Source organism: Caloenas nicobarica, chromosome 2, assembly GCF_036013445.1.
Source record: "Caloenas nicobarica isolate bCalNic1 chromosome 2, bCalNic1.hap1, whole genome shotgun sequence".
NCBI lineage: Eukaryota > Metazoa > Chordata > Aves > Columbiformes > Columbidae > Caloenas > Caloenas nicobarica.
In genome coordinates this window covers 101,407,287-101,427,047 of record NC_088246.1, presented here as the reverse complement: position 1 = coordinate 101,427,047, position 19,761 = coordinate 101,407,287, and the positions used below count along the sequence as shown (strand labels likewise).

At 40.8% G+C, this 19,761-nt stretch overlaps 1 protein-coding gene across 4 annotated transcripts in view; it reads left to right on the top strand.

Annotated features, from left to right (window-relative positions):
- The first annotated feature begins 1,845 nt into the window (after positions 1-1,845).
- Positions 1,846-19,761, top strand: part of STX17 (syntaxin 17) — a 35,101-nt gene continuing 17,185 nt past the window's right edge. Inside the window, exons 1-4 of one of the 4 annotated variants that reach the window (XM_065628595.1) lie at positions 1,846-1,936; positions 3,327-3,415; positions 8,740-8,921; positions 17,782-17,847. In XM_065628595.1, coding sequence (XP_065484667.1) covers positions 8,799-8,921; positions 17,782-17,847 — 189 coding nt within the window. In that variant the 5' untranslated portion in view covers positions 1,846-1,936; positions 3,327-3,415; positions 8,740-8,798. Of the gene's footprint in view, positions 1,937-2,025; positions 2,167-3,326; positions 3,416-8,739; positions 8,922-17,781; positions 17,848-19,761 lie in introns of those variants that run through there. The other 3 variants (XM_065628594.1, XM_065628596.1, XM_065628597.1) reach the window with 3 other exon arrangements.

Genomic DNA, 19,761 nt, shown 5'->3' with positions numbered 1-19,761 from the left:
AACTGGCTATGCCAGGCCAGCATGTGTCATCCCCCTTGCCCTTTTTTATAAACATGGTTTCCTTAGTACTCTGCCATTCCCCAGTACTCCATTGTCATTCCAGCAGTTGTATTGTGAGCAACAGAACTAATGAAGACATTGAATCACATGGATTACAAATCTCCTAAATAACCTTAATTACAATAACTACAATTTATTCTTCATTTGCCCTACAAAAATCTCATCTAGCAGTCTGGAACTATGTATATGCAAAGTGGATGGCTAATATATACATACTGATTGTCTGGCTGATTGCTGCTAACAAGAATGTGTAAGAGCTGACTGTCTTGCTTGCTTGTTGTACCGGAGAGAGTCCAGCGGTGGGCTACAAAGATGTTTAGGGGCCTAGAGCACCTTTCTTAGGAGGAGAGACTGAGAGAGCTGGCGAAGAGAAGGCTAAGAGGGGATCTCATCAATGTTTATCAATATCTCAAGGGTGGATGTCAAGAGGATGGGACCAGACTCCTTTCAGTGATGCCCAACGACAGGATGAGGGGCAATGGGCACAGACTGAAGCACAGGAGGTTCCATCTGAATATGAGGAAAAACCTCTTTACTTTGAGGGTGCCAGAGCACTGGAACAGGCTGCCCAGAGAGGTTGTGGAGCCTCCTCGGCAGACATTCAAAACCTGCCTTGACACATTCCTGTGTGATCTGCTCAGGTGAACCTGCTTTAGCAGATGGCTTGGACGAGATCAGGGGTGTCAAATTTATTTTAACCAGAGGCCACACCAGCCTCGCGGTTGCCTTCAAAGGGCCGAATGTAATTTTAGGACTGTATAAATGTAGGAGTAGTTATCTCCAGGGTCCCTTCCAATCCCAACCATTCTGTATTCCCTTGCTGAGGAAACAAATTCAGATTTATTTCCTCAGTGACACATTGATTTCCACAAAACTTATGAGTGTAATGACTTTCTCCAAACGAGAACAGAAGCGGCCAAAAGGCATGGAATGGCAGACAGATGGACCGATAACATAAATCTTGCCCAGAACAGCAAAATCAGCTTAAATTCATCTTTGATACTGTGGAGATCTTCTAAGGTATATTCTATTAATGCTGTTCAGTTAAAACACATTCTGTTTTAACAGTGGCATAACGTAGATGCTCTCCAGATATCACCTGGTAGCCAGACAGTTTTCCACCTCTATTCAGAGGCGGTAAAATGACCAGAAGGGACACCAGGCTGCCCTTGGAGGTTTTGCTCTGCCTGTCCGACATCTGCCGGCGTGACTGCTGGGGGCAGGTGCTCTGCCAGCCAGAGACTGTGGTGCTGGGAGAGGATCCAGGGAGCAGTCTCAGACGCAACACAGGTTACACTTATTTTCAAATAAATGTAAAATTTTTCAAGGTCAGAAATATTTCCTACTTATTTTCTGAACGGTGTTGGGACCAGTGGAGGTCAGTATGGGAGAAAGGAGCCTCGCTGCCATGGCCTGGTCCATAGCTGTCCCCTACAAATCGATGCTCTGAATCCCCAGGGTCCCACTTGGTGATTTGGTATTATCTAAGTTACCTGTCAAGGCAAGTCAAAATGTTGGTAGCGGGGAACTTAAGAAAAGTTCTTAAAATGATGGTGGGAACGTTTGGCTTTCCTTTAGGAGAACTTTAACTTCTTTTTCTCCCCGTGAGCCCTTACCCCAGACACTGGTACTCCGTCCCACCCCCCGCACTCTGAGGAGCTGCTTCTCCTCCTCCGCCCCGGCCCCTGCCGGACCCAGAGTTACGGAGGGAAATAAACATGAAAATCGCCCGCAGCGCCCGGGCAGGCGTTCGTGCGTGTGGCGGGCGGGGGCTGGGCCTCTTCCCGCCGCGGGGGAGGCCTGCGCTCCGGCTGCCGCCCAGCGTCCCGGGGCCGCCGCCGCCCGCGGTCCTCGGCTCGCCCGCAGCCGCCACACGGTGAGGGGCCGCGGGCGGGGGGTGGCGGCAGGGCGGGCTGCGCACGGCCGGGAGGCGCGGAGTGGGGGGGCGGGCAGCGAGGCCGGGGAGGCTGCGGGTGCCCCCACCGAGGGCGGCCGCGCTGCTTTCGCTTTCGCTTCCCGCGCCGGGGAGGCGAGAGCGAGGCCGGGCCGGAGCCTGGCGGGTCCCCGGCGTGCCCTGGGCTTGGGTCCTGCGGACGTGGCCGGCCGGTAGGATCCCGCAGCGCGGCGGGGAGCGGAGCGCCGGCTTCTCCCCTCAACCCCGCGGTTCCTGCCCCTCAGCGGGGCCGCCGCCCGCTCACCCCGGCCTGGCGGGCCGCGCCGCAGGCCGGGCCCTGCTGCCGCTGGCAGGCCCGCGCCCCTCGGCCGCCGGTGCTCGGGAGCGGGCTGGCGCGGCGGGGGAGACCGTGCCCCCCCCCCTGGTCCCCGCTCGGGTAAGGGTGGTTTCCCTCCCCAAGAGCCGCCGGTGCCCGAGGCTGGCCAGGGCGGCGGAGTGGCCGGGGATGCCCCAGGCCCGGCGGGGAGGCCCGGAGGTCCTTCGCGGGGAGTGTGGGGCAGGTGGCGGGGAGGCACGGGTAGGTGTGCTGGTGGGGAGCTGAGCCAAGTTGGAGCTCGTCACACCAGCTTGGGTTCAGGAAAATCTAAAAAAAAAAAAAAAAAAAAAAAAAAAGAAGACAGTGTGACAAATGGTTAACCATGCATTCCTCAAGCTTTAAAAAAACCCCCCCATAATTCAGGGAAAAGAAACTGGTGTAGTCCACTTGAAGCCTTGATATATCAACTTTTATTATTTTCTTACCTTTCTACTTTTTGCATGCACCCATTGCTCTTTAGGGGCAAGGTACAGGAAGCACAGGCCTCTGTAAGCAATTCGTTGCTGGGGTGAGACCACGGGCATAATTAAGGAATATGGAAAAATCAGTATTAGGGCTTTGATCGGACGTTGAGCTGCGTCGCAGACACGTGTTGCAGGCGTCGATCCACTAAAAACTTACTCTGCCGGTTCAGCTGTGTTCAAAAAGTGTTGACTTGTTAGTCATTAGGTATTTGCTGCTCTTCTGTAGCTGGCGTAAACATGTAAAATCAATACAAAATACCTGTGGTCTGCTCTGATTTCTCAAAATGCAGTCAGGTGCCCTTGCCTTGTCTGGATCAAGTTTGTCTGGCCAGGTGATCCACAAACATGCAGATCCTCTAGGAACAACAGTTGTTATGTGCTGCTGCTAATTCTGATCGTTCTGCAGGAGATCCTGCACGCGTCACTCTTTATCCCACCAAGTAGTTTCATATTACTTTGTGAACACGCTGGGGCTGGTGTCAATGCCGTATTTCAGCCCAACAAAGGTATTTCCCTTTGGTTCTTTTTGCAGCCAAAGGAGAAAGATGTAATTCAGACCCAAAGTGGAGTTTGGCTGTAGCCACAGGAACGTGTTCCTCACTAACTACAGACTTCAGCCAGGTGAGCAACAGTCAGTACTCTTTGTCACTGCGATTCTGGGGCCAGTACTACTCTGAGAAGAAGTGTTTCACGTCACCTTAGTGAGAAAGCTGTTGTAAATCTCTGTATTCTAGCATCTGTATTTGAAAAGGAAGAAGCCTTTTGGCCTTACAACCCTTAAAAAAAGCATCTATGCTGAAAATACTTTTTCTAGTGGCAGTGGTTGTCTAAAGTGTCATAAGTGAATTAAAATCAAATAGGAGTGTTACACTGTGTTTCCATGGGCAAGCAGAACTTTTCAGGTTTATTCTGCATTTTTCCTGCTGTATTTGGATGGAGAACACCAGGCAATTTAACGAGTTCATGAGCGTTACATTTGATGTGTATTAGCAACATTTACTGGAATTTATAATACATGTATGTTACCATACATAGGAAGAATTTTACTTCTGACTGACTGCAACTATGTGTTGATGTGCTTTCTATGCACCACCCCAAATAAGTGGATATTTTGTGTTAGTGTCAGAATTACATTCACACTTTCGCTGTTTGGAATTGGATGCCTTAAGGTTATTTTACCCCTTACAATTATTTGATTTAAGCAGTGAAATAAGGTAACATACACTGGCTGGACCTTTGAAAGCTGACAGAGGAATTGATCTGTTCTTGAAAACTTTTGTTTGCTTTACATACCTATTTATTTGTTAAAGCAAAGATGAAGCCAGTGGAGCTCCTCAGGTTCTTTTGCTCTGTTGAGTAGAAACAAGAGCATGTGGACTAATCCTTTGTGGAAGATACACTTAAGTAACTTCAAGGACATGAGGTGAACAAACTGGATAAGGAATTTTTCCCTATCTTGGGTAGTAAGAATCATAGATTATTTTCATATTAAGTGCAGATATCAAGTTAATGGTATTGTTTTATGCTAATTTTACTTCACAATTACAATTTCAGTTTGGGCCCAGGCTCCAGAAAATGTAAATATTGAGAAGGGAGTTGTTTATAACTTTTGTCACCATCTAATACTTTTATAATTCTGCTACAATATGCTTTGGATATGTCTTCTTTTTGGTTAATACAGTTGACTGAAAATTATTCTGCATCTGGGTCCTGATCACTTCTGTATAAGTGTTATTCCTGTCACTGAAATAGAATTGAATTTTGGTACATAAATTTTGAATGTTAAATTGAAAGTATTTTACTTAGAAGATAACCCCTAACGGGCCTATTGGCATCAGCGTTTGAAAAGACAGATTTCTGTAATTTCTTTGTTTATCAAAATATCTTGCACAGTGAATATAAGAAGGGCAGTTAATTACAAATGGCTTTATCTAATTTTTAAAATTACTGATTTAATGATATGGTATTCTTTTGGACTTTTTTTCTCAAACATGAATTTATTTTAGAGAATCAGAGCCATGTATTGCAGTCTCAGAGAACCTGAGATTTTGTTGTGCTTGGAACTTGGTAAATGTTTGTAGGAGGGAGTGCCCAAGCCCGTGTTCAAGTGACAGTCATAGAATATCTCAAGTTGGAAGGGACCCATAAGGATCACCCTGTACAGAAGCAATGAGAAAGGGAGGGTGACGGGTCACAGGACCTCATGGTGTCTGAATGGCACCTCTGAGAAGAGTTCAGAACTTACGCAGGTTCATGTACGTGCTGACTGCAATTCAGATCCAAGGAGAGAGACAAAAGGATCTTCTTAAAAAGCTGTAGTTGAGAGCAGTATTTTTTACTTGCCTGAGGAGATTGGTTGATAGGCTGGGCAGGGCTGTTACTTAGAGGGATCTCGATGGGATGGAGAAACGGGCTGACAGGAACTTCATAAATTCCCTCAAAGGCAAGGAGAAAGACCTGCATCTGGGATGGAGTCGCCCAATGACCAGTACAGGCTGGGGGAAGACTTGGTGAAGAGCAGCATTGCTGAATGGGACCTGGGTGTCCTGGTGGACCACACATTGAATATGAATCTGTGCTGTTGAAGCAAAGAGGGACAACCACATTGTGGGCCATTATAGCAATGGTGGCTGAGGGACGGTGGTTGAAAGAGTGAGTCTTCCCCCATGTTCACCACTTGTGAGGCTAGCAAAGCGGTTAGGGGTCCGGAGAACATGATATTTAAGGAGAGACTGGGAGAGGTGGGTTTGTTCAGCCTTGAGAAGGTGAAGGAAGGGGAGATCTTACTGCTGTGTGTGGGAAGATGTAAAGCCAGACTTCTCTTGGAGGTGCCTGACAATGGGATGAGAGGCAATGGACATGAGATGGTTTAGCTACAACAAAGGTCTTTTCAGTTTTGTTTGTTTTTAACCTGGAGAATGGTCAAACACTGAAGGAAGGGTCTAGTAGGTGTATGGAGTGTCCATCCGTGGAGGTGTTAGAACTTGACAAGGGCCTGTGCAACTACATCTAATTCAGCTTGTGCTGGATGGTGCATGAATATCCCTCCCAAACAAAACTGTCCTGTTATTCCATGATTACTCAAAGAACAGCGTCATAGCTTTGGAAATTAATTGTCAAGTTGTGCTTAGGAAAACACAAACCCAATAAAGTACGCAAGAAACCTTAGGTTTCCTTGGAATTGCATCTGGAACGAGCATATGGTCATCACAAAAGCTTGTAATGTTAATTTTCTTTACCGTATTACATGCACTTTAAAAAAAGTAAGACTTTGTGTATTTTATTGGTAATTTATGGCTTAGAATTTTTGTTACAAAAGTTACTATACTGTTAGAGAGATCACTAAGCAGGAGACCTAATGCGACTGTAAGCAGTTCTCATCTTTCTTTCTCAGTTTCTCACACTTCCTGTGCAGAGAGTTCTAGGCAGCAGTGCCTTAAAGAGACTCATAGGCACTGTCATGAAAGCTAGTTTACTGTCTAAGAAGTTTTAAGGAGAAGAAAATGACTATCTAGAGTCCTGCATGCAGCCAAATCTTTGAATTTAGACCTGTTGCTTATTTAGATTACCTACTCAAGACATACAGCTGTTGGTTACATTAACTCTGCTTTCACAGTGGTCCAGTTTATAAGTTGTCTAAAACTGTTAGATTTTACTTTTATCAATCTCTAGATGTCATTAAAAGGTAAGGACCAAATTATGATGGATTTAGCTTAGTCTCTGCTGCATTTGTTTGAAGACAGGATGGGTGGTCATTTTCTGTGAGTTCACAGTATGCGATGTTTGAAGAATTTGTGTCATCACTTCTTCGAGATGATTCGGTATTAAAGATAACCATGACATGGCTAGTAAATATTTTTAAGGAGCCAATTTTAAATTAATTCTAGCTCATAAACTCGTGGATTAGTGTAGAAGCTGTCAGGAAATTAAATGTGTATTCATAGAAGAAATACTGCAGGTTGGAGTTCGATATTTTTTATTTTCTGCTTATTGCAAAAAAAAAAAAATGGTCTAGGCTCAAAATGAGGTTCGACTGTGAGATACAAGTGGCTCTTTCAAAAGTGCTAGGGGCCATAGTGACCAAGTATAATAAAATAAGTGATGCATTTTTTATCATCTTGCATTTAAGCTACTGTTTTTAGAATGGTGGAAAGAGTAAATCAGCCCAAAAGGATTGAAGTTCTTTTTACATCCCCAAAACCATGTGACCACCCAGTGCATGTTTATTTGGAGATTTGGACAAAGATCTAATAATATTAAATGCGTTAGGTCAGAAGGGGATTTTTAGGACTGCTTGATAGTATATCTCTCTATTATTTGAAGCAGGGGTGATTTAGCAATGACTGCAAAGTCAGTTGATGAAACAATTTCCTCCTGAGGTTCTGAAGAAGGAAAAGGTTTATCAGTGGTAACTCTGCAGTAAAACCTTAAAGAGTGACTTCCCCAAACTTGTTCTACCCTCGGTAAATGCTCAGTTTCGTACAGATTTCAGTTTCTTTGTTGGATGGGTCAAAAGAGAGTCTTCTCTTAGCATTCTGTTCTTCAGAAAAACACGACTTGGTTTTATTTGTAACTGCATTGGAAAAGGTGAGTAATCAGGGACTGTTTTCCTCTAGAAACCCAGCTTCCTTTTGCCAGGAGCACTTTCAGCTTTCTAGCTGACCTGATGGAAGATGCCACTTACCTGGCTCCTTTGAAGGTGAGGGAGATTTGTACATACCCTCCCTGCAGCCTGCAAGTGAGGGCTGTGACTTCAAGCGGTTCAATCAGAGACCTGGTGCCATCAGCTGGTGTCTGCCTTGAAGTTCTTTCTGCTTGCAGGCATCACAGGTCTCAGAAATCCTCAACACTCTCACCCTGCACTTTCACACCATAGTTAGATGGGAGAAAAATAATGTGTAAATTCACCATTTGACTGTGTGAAAATTAGGAAGAATTTTTAAACTGTTACATTCTGCTATGCCTAATCTGTACCAGAAAGATTATGCTAGTTTAATTATTTTAAATCAGTTTCTTTACTGGAACAGGAAAATCAGGGAAAGCCTTCTGATGCAGTTGCTGTTGTAGTACAAGTATGTTCACATAGCCAAGTTAGCACGTGTCTTTTTACTGGCGCTTGTGACAAAACTTTCTCGTATGTGTCTGCAATTCAACTTCTTGGTTTTGTTTGAAAAGGAGTATACAGAAAGATAATATCATTTGAATGACCTCTGTTTATACAGTATTAAAACTAAAAAAAAATCTCACAATAATTTTGTCCCTTGTGTGTATTCAGTATAGTGGAATTCATTTATATTACTCATATGCTCTGTAGATAAATGCTGTTATATACAGTTCTACATATCTTTCTTTTAGAGAAGTGAAACTTCAAAGTTATGTTTTATGGGCATGCAAGGAACAGAATTCAGGCTGCTTATGTACCAGTTCTGCAAATATTTCAGTGACCTGTTTGAAACCCCTTGTTAGGTGATGCCTTAGTCATTTTGAGCAGGGGACAAATGCAACTTGGAGTGCAAAACTTCAGGAGCTCTCAATCTTTCTAGGAAAAGGACTTCCAAAATTAATTTTATTTTGATGTCTTCCTTTACAATTTTTAAGGTGATTCAGAATGTAAACTGGCAATACTTGACCTTCGATCAAGCAAAGCATCTATCATAATTCTCACAATCTGTCATTATGCTGCAAAGCATGTTTGCATCTGCCTTCATTATTTAGCTTTTTTTTCTTAGTGATAAGTTTTATGTATGAAAAATGATCCCCCAAAGTGGAAGTAATACATTTAAGTGCAAATAGAGTATCCAGATTTTAAGTAGTTAATACCGCTCAACCGTGGTTTTGGAATAGATGTGATTATTGGGAAGAGTGATTTACTTTATTTTGCTTTCTTTTAAGAAGTGATTCTAAATTACTGTATTTTTGTAAGTCTGCAATTCTTTTATTTTTAGGGGTTTCTACCCTGGTGAAGGTGTACTGGACAAGTATTGACTTGGAAGCTGCTTTTAGGATGTCTGAAGATGATGAAAAAGTTAAACTCCATCGAATTGAACCTGCCCTTCAGAAATTCATTAAAGTGGCAATTCCAACAGATTTGGAAAGGTTAAGAAAACACCAAATAAATATTGAGAAGGTTAGTGGTCACTTTTTACTAATGTAGTTCTTTTTACAGCATAGAAGTGGTCATGCTGAAAGATTATATAGAGATTTTGATGGGAAGTTGATTATGAAATGCTTTAATTCAAAATTGGCTAAAAATGAAAGTTCTGTATGGACTTATAATTCAGTGTGTGGGAAGGCCTTTATATTTGTAGTAACCAGACAGTCAACAGAGTGAGAAACATTACTGGTTTGTGTTAAAAAGTAATTGTAAGGAAAGCAGCCTAATGTTCTCACTTTATTTTTAAGTCACAGTGGCTTGCTGCCAACTATTCTGAATAACTTACTGTTACCATCTTTTTCTCTATATATTTTAAAACTGAGTTGAGAGAAATAGAGAGATTGAATTATTTAAATAAATAGAAAAAGAATTGTATCAAAATTGTAGTATATTTATATGCTTCTTGTTGACATTATCTCACTTGACAGTGAAACTGAATATGCTTCCAAGTTAAATTCTTGTATACGCTGTGGCAATGCCTGTACTGGTAAAATAAACATGGCCAGGGCAGTTGTCTGGCATGAAATGACCTATGTCCATATTGTTAAATCCTCATATTCTGCAAAACAGGGTGGCTGTATCCACCTTGCTGATGGGGAATAAGCCCCTGTTCTGTGTTTATGACTGTTTAGCTGTTCTTCAGAACATTTTCTGTGAGAGACCTGTTTGGCCAGGGACAGTTTTAACAGTATAACGGCACAGATGACCAGATTTCAGACTTGATACATTCTTGATCTCTGTTTATTAGTATAGATACAGACTAAGGAAACAGAGAAATTGGTTTTTTGAGGAAGGTGGTAAGAGATTTATTAAAACAGGTGACACCGATTAAAAAAAGGAACGGAGTGAGTGACTCACAGTCGTAATATCAACATTGAGATGGAAGTTTTGAAATGACCATACAAGACATATTTGTTTAGAAAAGATCATACTTGCCACCACAGAAAAATCAGTGACGGTGGGTGTCTGTAGTGCTGCGCAGTTCTGCACGTTTCTGAAAAATCATACACCGTATTAATTTGACTAGGATTGTCCAAAATATAAAAAGTAAAGCGTAAATGTAAATCTGGATGGCGTAGGACAGCCATCTGCATTTTTTAATACCTTGGGAAAGAATGAAGAAATTGGAAGAAAAGAAGTCAACATGATTTTGGGTTTCTGAAAGACATGGTTTGAAGGGTGCACGTAATGTATTGTTGAAGCTGTTTCACAGTTTGCTTCTGTCATTTGTTCATAACTTGTGCCATAACTTTACTGTAACTTTACTAGGTGGGTAACCTTTTGGATGAAATTTTCTCTGCCAAGTTTCTGCCTCAAGTAGTTTGGGGATGGAGAAGGAGGGAAAATAACTCCATGTCTTTGTTTTTGAGAACATAGTCAGAAAGCAATGTGTTGTTCAAGTGATAATCATTTATTTTAGTCAAAAATGCTTAGTTTAAGTCATAGTGACTGATAGCTTAGTGAGTTTCCTTTCAAAGCAGTGACATGTGTTGGAAGACTTTGTGGCGTGATCTTTGTCTGGACTGTACATTATGCTGTGCCTCTCAAAATCTGCTGGTTTTTTTGGTCAAGAGGTACAATTCTGAAAAAAAGAAATGGTTTGCAGATACTCAGTAGATATTGGTTGAACTTCACCAGCTGAAGATTGCTAAAGTTTTACTTAACACTAAGGCATGCTCCTGTGCTTACAAATTAGCAGAACTCATTCCTGGAGTTGCTAATTTGATTGTCCCTGAATCTGAGAATGAAAACAGGGAGGAGATTTTTCTGTGTTCCCACTGTCTCATCCTCTTACTTTCCCTTACTTGTGTGCGAGAGGAAACTTTCCCTGGCTCATGTAAATAAAGGATAAAGATCTGGGTGTGGGGAGCTTGTGAAGAAGTACCTGAGACAGGAGGTGAAAGCGCAGAAATATTAGCTGGCTGTGGCGCAAGAAGAAAAAAACTGGGATAGAGGATGACGTGGGGCTGCTGGGACCAATGATGGGAGATAAATCATTTAACTCTTTCCTAGTAAGGGTGTAATAATGATACAATAAGGATACAAACTGCAATATTTACAAACTGTGTATTAGTATAATATTTGCCTGAAGCAATAACTTCTGAATGAGATGACTTATTTTATTCAGTTGCAGCATGTTGTTTACTCTTCGTTATTCCATATTTTTATAATTCATTACATTAACTAGATGCCAGCTGATTCAGCATTTTTTTGCCCTGGAATCGGCCAGTTTGCAGCAGCCCTGTCCTGTAGCGGCCAGGAGCAGCTTTTTGTTTGCCAGCTTCTCCCATGAAAAACAGTTAATTGAGCTACTTTGCATTGTAGCCAGAGTACAGAGGAGTCAGTATTAGCTTGCTCTTGGGTAAAAGGTTGAGGGAGCAAGGAACCTGTTAAATTGCCCTGGAGGGTTTTGTAGCCTCTGTGGATCAGTGTGTACGTCTCTCAGCGTTCATGGCCTGTACCTGGCAGCAGCCACAGAGCTAGGTAAGGGCACCTAGTGAAGAATCATGTGAAATAGAACAGGATTCAGAGATGCCTAGGGGAGAGCATCATGATAATAGCTTTTCCATGCAGACTGTTTCACTCAAATATAGACAGTCTGGGTAGCTGGGTTGTTCCCTTCTTTCTCTAACCAGAATCATAGAATCACTTTGGTTGGAAGAGACCTTCAAGATTATTGAGTCCAACCATAACCTAACTCTAGCACTAAACCACCTCCCTAAGAACCTCATCTAAATGCCTTTTAAACCCCTCCAGGGATGGTGACTCCACTACTTCCCTGGGCAGCCTGTTCCAATGCCTGACAACCCTTTCTGTGAATAAATGTTTCCTAATATCCAATCTAGACCTTCCCTGGTGCAACTTGAGGCCATTTCCTCTCATCCTATCACTTGCTAATTGGGAGAAGAGACCAACGCCCTCCATGCTACAACCTCCTTTCAGGTAGTTGCAGACAGTGATCAGGTCTCCCCTCAGCCTCCTTTTCTCCAGGCCAAACAGCCCCAGTTCCCTCAGCTGCTCTGCATCGGACTTGTGCTCCAGACCCCTCACCAGCTTCATCACCCTCCTCTGCACTCTCTCTAGTACCGCAATGTCTTTCCTATTGTGAAGGGACCAAAAGTTGCACAAGAGTGCATAGATGCAATATGCATTGGTCATAATCCACCAAGAGGGATTTCTTGGTTGCAGAGAGGTAGTTTTTAGTCCACAGTTGGCTTATGTTAAAATTATGTTAAAAATTTTATCTTCAGGGCAGCACTTCAGTTAATGTGTTCAATAGCATCAATGAGTGTGGAGCAGTGAGGTGTACTATTACTCTGAGTGCTGAAGAAGGCATCCAGAAATGAAGGGATGCAGTTAGTAAATACCTGCAAAAGGTGGCATAAAAGCTACATCCTTGCCTGAGAGGAGCACATGGGTGGTCACTAGAAAAAGGTAGTCTGGTGATGGGAGGGGGAGCTGACCTGCCAGTACAGAATGGGAAGTGATTAGCAGGGCACATTAGCCTTATGCAGATGGTTTTGCTGCAATTGGAAGGTAAAGATAAGCTTTTGATGTGTGTAAGGTAGTAATTAGGGAGAGAGGGTGGAGGGGATGGGCATAACTGTTACACTGCTTGGTTTTTTTTGAAGACTATTACTTTGTACAGCTAAATAGATTCTTTACTAAATACTGTCCATATATGTGAACCCCTCTTTCTTTAGGATGTATAAAACTGTATCAAGCTTCAAAAGGCATTGGGTGCTGCAATGAGAAACAGAGACGTGATCAGTTATTACCCCGTGTCGTACTTAATGCTGTGAGCGATGATCTTGGGAGCTGCTGCATTTTGCAGAACCTGGTCAGTGAGGAGGGGCAGCCAGTTACTGGTTGATCCTGCTGAAAATCTTTTATGTACTTAGACGAAGAATAATTATGCTGTATCTAGCTATATGGTGTTACCGTGTTGTCAGGGAAGGGGAGAAATACATTCCACTTAATTCAGCCATGTGTTGGTCAAATGAAGTCTTTAGTTCTGATTTAACACTTTGTTCAAAGCATTGTCAGAGAAACTCAGGCTTAGCCAGAGTTCAATTGTAGGCAATACAAACTGCAGTGTTTCTGTGTTGGCACTTAATGATCACATTGAAATACCAGGATACTTTGTTGAGTTGAATTTTATATTTTGATGTAAAAATCTAATGTAATCTAAAAGTGTCTAGTTTGGACATTTATTGAGATTTTCAGGTTGTTGGTGTGGATGTGAATGATCTGTATAGTCAACATAATAAAATTTGCATATCAGAAGAATCCTTAAATAATTGGAAATATAGTTCTTTAAAGTGTTAAATGCATTTACTCTAGAACAACACTTCTATTAAAGCAAGAAGTGGTAGCAACGTTTAGTACAGAGTTGTCTTTCTGATTTCAGAATACTGTTAATTAAAAATTCCTGCATCCCTAGACAGTGTAAGTCCTGGCATATTTGATATTTGAAGTAGTAATTAACAGGATTATTAGAAACAAGTAACTATGGATAAAACCTTCAAATAAATGATTGTTAACTATATCAGAAGGTATTCAGCAGTACTGAAGGCGTCAGAACTTCTGTATATTGACAAAAAAATCTAAGACACAGACATTTATGAGAAGTAATACATCTGAGTATAAAAATAGTCCCTAAATGCTAGATTCTTTTAAAAAGTCCATACTTGGTGTAATGTTCTTAAAATCTGAAAGTTTTGAGGATTTTTTAAAATACTTTTCTGGCTGTAAGAACTATAAATATTCCAAAGTTTTCTCTATTGGTAGATTTATGAGAAGATGAGAATAAAAATATCGCAAATCTGCATTTGAAATCTGTCACTCTAGATACTTTTAGATTATCAGAACACTAGCAATAGTTTGGTTTAAATACTTCCATAATAATTTAGATTTTTTTTATCTTTTGCATGCACTTTAGCCATAACAAATGTGTTACAGTACTTTTGTGAGCTGTCAGCATCAGCAACTTAAATGTTTTTCTCTAAAACACTTTTTTAAAAATTAACTTTCAGTCGTGTAAACCAAACATCCCTACAGGTAAAGGGATAATTTTGTAGAATCTGGTCCTGTTTATTTTGCAGGCTACTTATAAGCAAAAATCACTAATTATGTCAAATTGCTTAGAGCAGCAACATTATTTACTTATGATGAAGCCAATATCTCTAACCTCATTTCATGAATATTGATTTAAACCTTAGGTTCCAGAGACAGACCAAACAATTAATCTACTAAATCACTGTTTGAAGAAACTATAAAATCAATATATAATGAAATTTGATCTTGAGTACACCTTTTCAGAGGAAGTGGCTACCGTAAATCCATCATCATAGCGTTGCTTCTCAACTATTTGAAAGTCCAACTTTCCATATGACAGTTTCTGAAGACTTAAAACTTATATCCTTAAGAAATCAGTACTCTATACTTGTGGTTGTTTGTTTTGTTTTGTTTTTTTTCTTTTCATGTTTTCCCCGAAGCAGGGGGGGGTTGTTTGTTTATTTGTTTGTTTTTAAAGCACATTCTGTAGGTTGGATAGTCTTTCACTCCAAAAGGGGAAATAAAATGCGTGCTTATCTAAAGAGTTACAACTTTCCATTAGACTCTGTTAGATGAAAGCAATTGTCATGATACTGCAGGAGGGTGGAGACTTTGGCATGCTGCCCCATACTTTGTTGGCAATATGCAACAATACTTAAGAAGACAGGCTATGAGACATGGCATCCTTTTCTCTGTTGCTCCCAGCTTTAATTTCATTTCCCATGACCATGTAAAGGATGTTTGTGAAACACTATTTACCTTTGGCTGAGGACTATTGTTGTGGTGGGAAGGTACACAAAGGTGACACAAAATGAGAAATTAAGATATCCGAATCTTACTACAGTCTTCATCAGAATCTATGCATTCGTATAAGACATTCATTATAGAACCTTTTAGAAATGTTGGTGAGCACTACCTGCTACAAAAATTAATGCAGAGGATATTATCAAAACTTTGAGTTCTATCCATCTCCACTGGATACTTTTAAGGAGAAATGGAAGGGATCAAAAGCATAAGCATGAAGGTTTCTTTCTAAAGAGGGTTCTCAAAAGAGAATGAGACAAAGAAGAAAAGAGCTTGTCCAAGAGTAACATTGAGTTTTGTATTTCTGATGTGGAATACAAACTATTTGGCTATAGCACAATTACATTTAAATATAGAATCATATAATAGTCTGGTTTGGAAAGGACCTTTAAAGAGCATCTTGTCAAACCTTCCGGCCATGAGCCAGAGCATCTTTCACTAGATCAGGTTGCTCAAAGCCCCAGCCGACCTGACCATCCAATGATGGGGCTTCTGTAACTTCTCTGGACAACCTGTTCCAGTGCCTTACCACCCTCATTGTAGAAAATTTCTTTCTTATGTCCAATCTAAGCTTATTCTTTTTCAGTTTAAAACCATTGCCTCTTGTCCTGTCCCTACAGATCTTGGTAAAAAGTCTCTCTCCATCTTCCTTCTAAGCCCTCTTTATATATTGAAAGGCTCCAATCATGTCTCCCTAGGGCCTTCTCTTCTCAGGAGTGAATAACCCCAACTCTCTCAGCCTTTCCTCATAGGAGAGATATTTCATCCCTCTTGACCTTTTTCATGACTGTCCTCTGGACCCACTCTTTCTATAAGAAAGACATTGAGGTGCTGGAGAGAGTGCAGAGAAGGGCAACGAAGCTGGTGAGGGGCCTGGAGCACAAGTCTGATGAGGAGCAGCTGAGGGAACTGGGGCTGTTTGGTCTGGAGAAAAGGAGGCTGAGGGGAGACCTGATCGCTGTCTGCAGCTACCTGAAAGGAGGTTGTAGCATGGAGGGGGTTGGTCTCTTCTCCCAAGTAACAAGTGACAGGACAAGAGGAAATGGCCTCAAGTTGCACCAGGGAAGGTTTAGATTGGATATTAGGAAAAACGTCCTGACGGAAAGGGTTGTCAGGCAATGGAACAGGCTGTCCAGGGAAGTGGTGGAGTCACCACCCCTGGAGGGGTTTAAAAGACATTTAGATGACGCACTTAAGGACATGGTTTGGTGCTAGATTTAGGTTATGGTTGGACTCGATGCTGAGAGTCTCTATCAACCGAAATGATTCTATGATTCTGTCAGGTTAGGATTCCATAGGTGTTTTTACTTCATGGACCTCCCTTAGTTTGACATGTTGTATTTGTTAATGATAAATAATGGCAATACCGTCTCTCCTCGAGGTTTGCTATCCTCGAGCCCCCCAGAGCGAACATTGCTCAGGAGTACGGCCCACTTTGTGCTGGGTGACAGAGAGGAGTCAACAAGAAAGAATTCTCTGACCACATGAATGTCGTTGCACTGGGTGTATTAAGTCGTTGGGTTCTTTAAGTTCACCACTAGCATACTAGGAAATTCAAAGCAGAGTAACAAAGCTATTAAATATATAAAGCAGATGAATGTGCTGAGCCTTTCTCGTAGAAATTATAAAGAGCAGTAAAGGTTTTCCGATGAATTCTTCTTGTTGTTCTTACCTGGAACACAGTGGGGGTTTTTTTGTTATTTGGTGCATGGACAATAGATTACAGTCAGTTGAAATTGAAAAGGTAATTTTTCCCCAAACCCCTTCTGTCCCACCCTCATAAATTCCTGTTTCAGTACTCTTTTAGGGATGATTGAATTGGAAGATCTATCATTGATACAGATTTTTTTGTTCATTTTATTTTAAAGAACAATGGCAGTAATTTTAACGGCATAGTAATTTACGCAGAAGTTGCTAGTTTCCTAGAAAAATTACTTTAATCTGACTTAATTGAACGCTAAACCTTTTCTCTTCCATAGCGCTGCAAAATCCTAACATGAAAGAACTTTTTATTCTTTGAAAATAAGAAGTAACTTCAGATTTCTCATTGTATTCTAGGAAGCTGAGTAACATGGTGTTTATTACAACAAGCATATTTAGAAATCGAGGAATTAAATTTTACATAAAAATACCTCACAAATAATGCTAATTTTTTGTCTTGTTATTTAAACAATTAAAAAGAATGTTCTAATATTGTCTAGTATTGTAGATGCATCCTTTGATGGTTTCAGCACACGCTCCACAAATCACTGCTTCTACTGCTATTATTTTACTACTCTTTTTCATGATAATGTCTCTATATGTCAACTAGCACTAACAGGGATTGATTAATTTTAATGGTGATAAGAGTTATATGCGATGATATGTATTTCTTTTGCAAAGCTTACTCTCTGGTAATGGAATAATTATTTTGGTCTCTGTCACGTGGAAAGCGCTGCATGGCGAGTTTCCCATTGAAGTCAGTGGAGCCTCAGGCAGGTGCCAAATCTGCCCTGATGGTTCTTGTAACTGTGTTTGTAACTATATACTAATGGTAAAGTATAAATGTGGACAGAAGTGTTGTGTAATTAATGCAACTCTCTTATAAATAATAGCATATACCTTGTTGTCCTATATGACCAGTAGTGCTCATGCCCTGTTCCATTTCTTTTTCCTTCTTCTGCCCTTTATTTTACTGACCACCAAGTGATTCATGCCACAGTGGTATCAGGATGCTGCAGTATCACTTTGTTGTTAAAAACTGATGCTGAAACCCTGGTTATCTGCAGTTCAGTAAGAAACATTGTACAAAATTACTCACTAAATACATTGCTATTTATCTCTCTAATTTTGCAGTGGAAATGCCTGTGACTCAAATTCTTTACTGTCGATTTTGGAAAATTAAACCGATTATTTACTGAAGGTTCCTTTTTTCTGCATAGCTAGTTGGTAAAAATAGCAATTATATGGAGTCTTTTTTCCTTTATTTTAGTATCAGAGATGCAGGCTCTGGGACAAATTGCACGAAGAGCACATTAACGCAGGACGAACAGTTCAGGTAAGCATATTAAAATGACTGTGATATTAATAGAATTAAATTACATGCATAGTACTGGTTACTTGTGGGATGGCGCTTCACAGAGGTGTATGTTTGACAGAGAGATTTGGCAAGTACCTGGTATTGCTTTACTTCGTTTAAAAGGTAGGGTTTTCCTAATTGTGTCCTGTGAGGCAAATACAGACAGAAATGTTTGAGGATTCTTGAACAAACAAAAGTTTGGAGACTTTGGTCTTTTGCAAACTATCCTCTTACATTTCTAAATTAGAAGGCAGGAGTTGCAATAAGGCATACAGTTGATTTTAAAGCATGGTTTCAGACCAAACACCGAGCATCTGGACTACTACTTTGGTATGCAGGTCACTCGTTAGATGCGTAATATCATCAAAGGAGGAAATGCCAGGCACATGTGTCAGCATGGTGTCATCTCAGTTACTTCATGCATAGTCACTCATAACTCAGCACACAGGGAATCTAACATCCGTTTCTAAAAAAGGATGGGTTTTGATGAAAATTATGAAGCAGCTAATGCCAAACATCAGCCTTCACACTGCTGAGCAGCACGCAGCCAAAGAAAATTTCAGATTTCAGTTAGGATATTAGGAAATATTTTTTCACGGAAAGGGCTGTCAGGCATTGGAACAGGCTGCCCAGGGAAGTGGTGGAGTCACCATCCCTGGCGGTGTTTAAAAGGCGTTTAGACGAGGTTCTTAGGGACATGGTTTAGTGCTAGAGTTAGGTTAGGTTATGGTTGGACTCAATGATGCTGAGAGTCTCTTTCAACTGAAATGATTCTATGATTATCAGTACAGAAATAGACAAAGACCAGATCTGCACCACAACGTTTGCTGACACAGATACAGCAGCGAGTGGTTACAACAGGCTGTGCCGGCAAAATTCTGGGTACAGTCGTGTCTTTGCCAGCAGGAGAGACATCTTGGGGTGGTTTTGTAGGTGGTGGTCAGAGGAGGGACATGATTTTGTTACTAGAACAAACCTTTTGTGACCTACGCTGCAGCTAGGCAAGCAGGCTTTGCCAGCAGGGGTAGTAGAGTCCTAAGTCACTGTGGTTTATAATTCTAATACTGTAAATTCCTGTGTTTGTTGCACTGCCTTACTGACTCCTGTGGGAAATTAGACCGGACTAAAAATGAAAAAAAAAAAATTTGGAAAGAAGGACTAATCCTCATTGAACAACAGTATTAGACAGTAGGCAGAGCTCCAGTTATGTATCTTTTTTGAGGAATGGAAGGTGTTAATGAGCTTTTATAGTGTAGATGATAAGAAGTTATGTATGAAATGCACTTGATTTTTCTGCTGTTTAGAGGTTTGAACGTTTATTTTGATTTTTCACAAAGCATTTTTGAAATCCAAATATAAAATAAGTTTATTCTTGATATCAAAAGAGTCTTCCAAATGTGGAAGTCCTGTTAAAACAATGGTATTCTAACAGGTGGGGTGTAGTAAGCATGTGTTTGCTTATGTCTGTGCTCTGATCTGTTTCCGCACCTGAGGGGAGGAAAAGCTTCCCTTGGAACTCTTTATTATCAGTATCATTTGTTTAGCAAGACAAAATCTATCAATAATTAGAGAAAAAGTAATCATGTTGAAGATTATGTTTTTAAATACATTAAATGCTCTAGTAATAAATCTTCATATTTGTCTCTAGAGACATTTATATTTGTCTTGAACCTAAAGCTTGCCATTTTTGCTTTCAGCCAAAATAAATTTCCTTATATTTTATTTAATGCTTATTGCTTTTAAATCCAGATGCAAGTTATGCATTAAAGTGGTTCACATTCTGATACCCAGAGAGCAGAATAAGTGTCTGGGGCCATGCAAGAAGGGGTAGACTAGCTCTTTGTTTTAATTAAATAGGTAGGAGTCTGGAGTACTTGATAATAAATTATATGA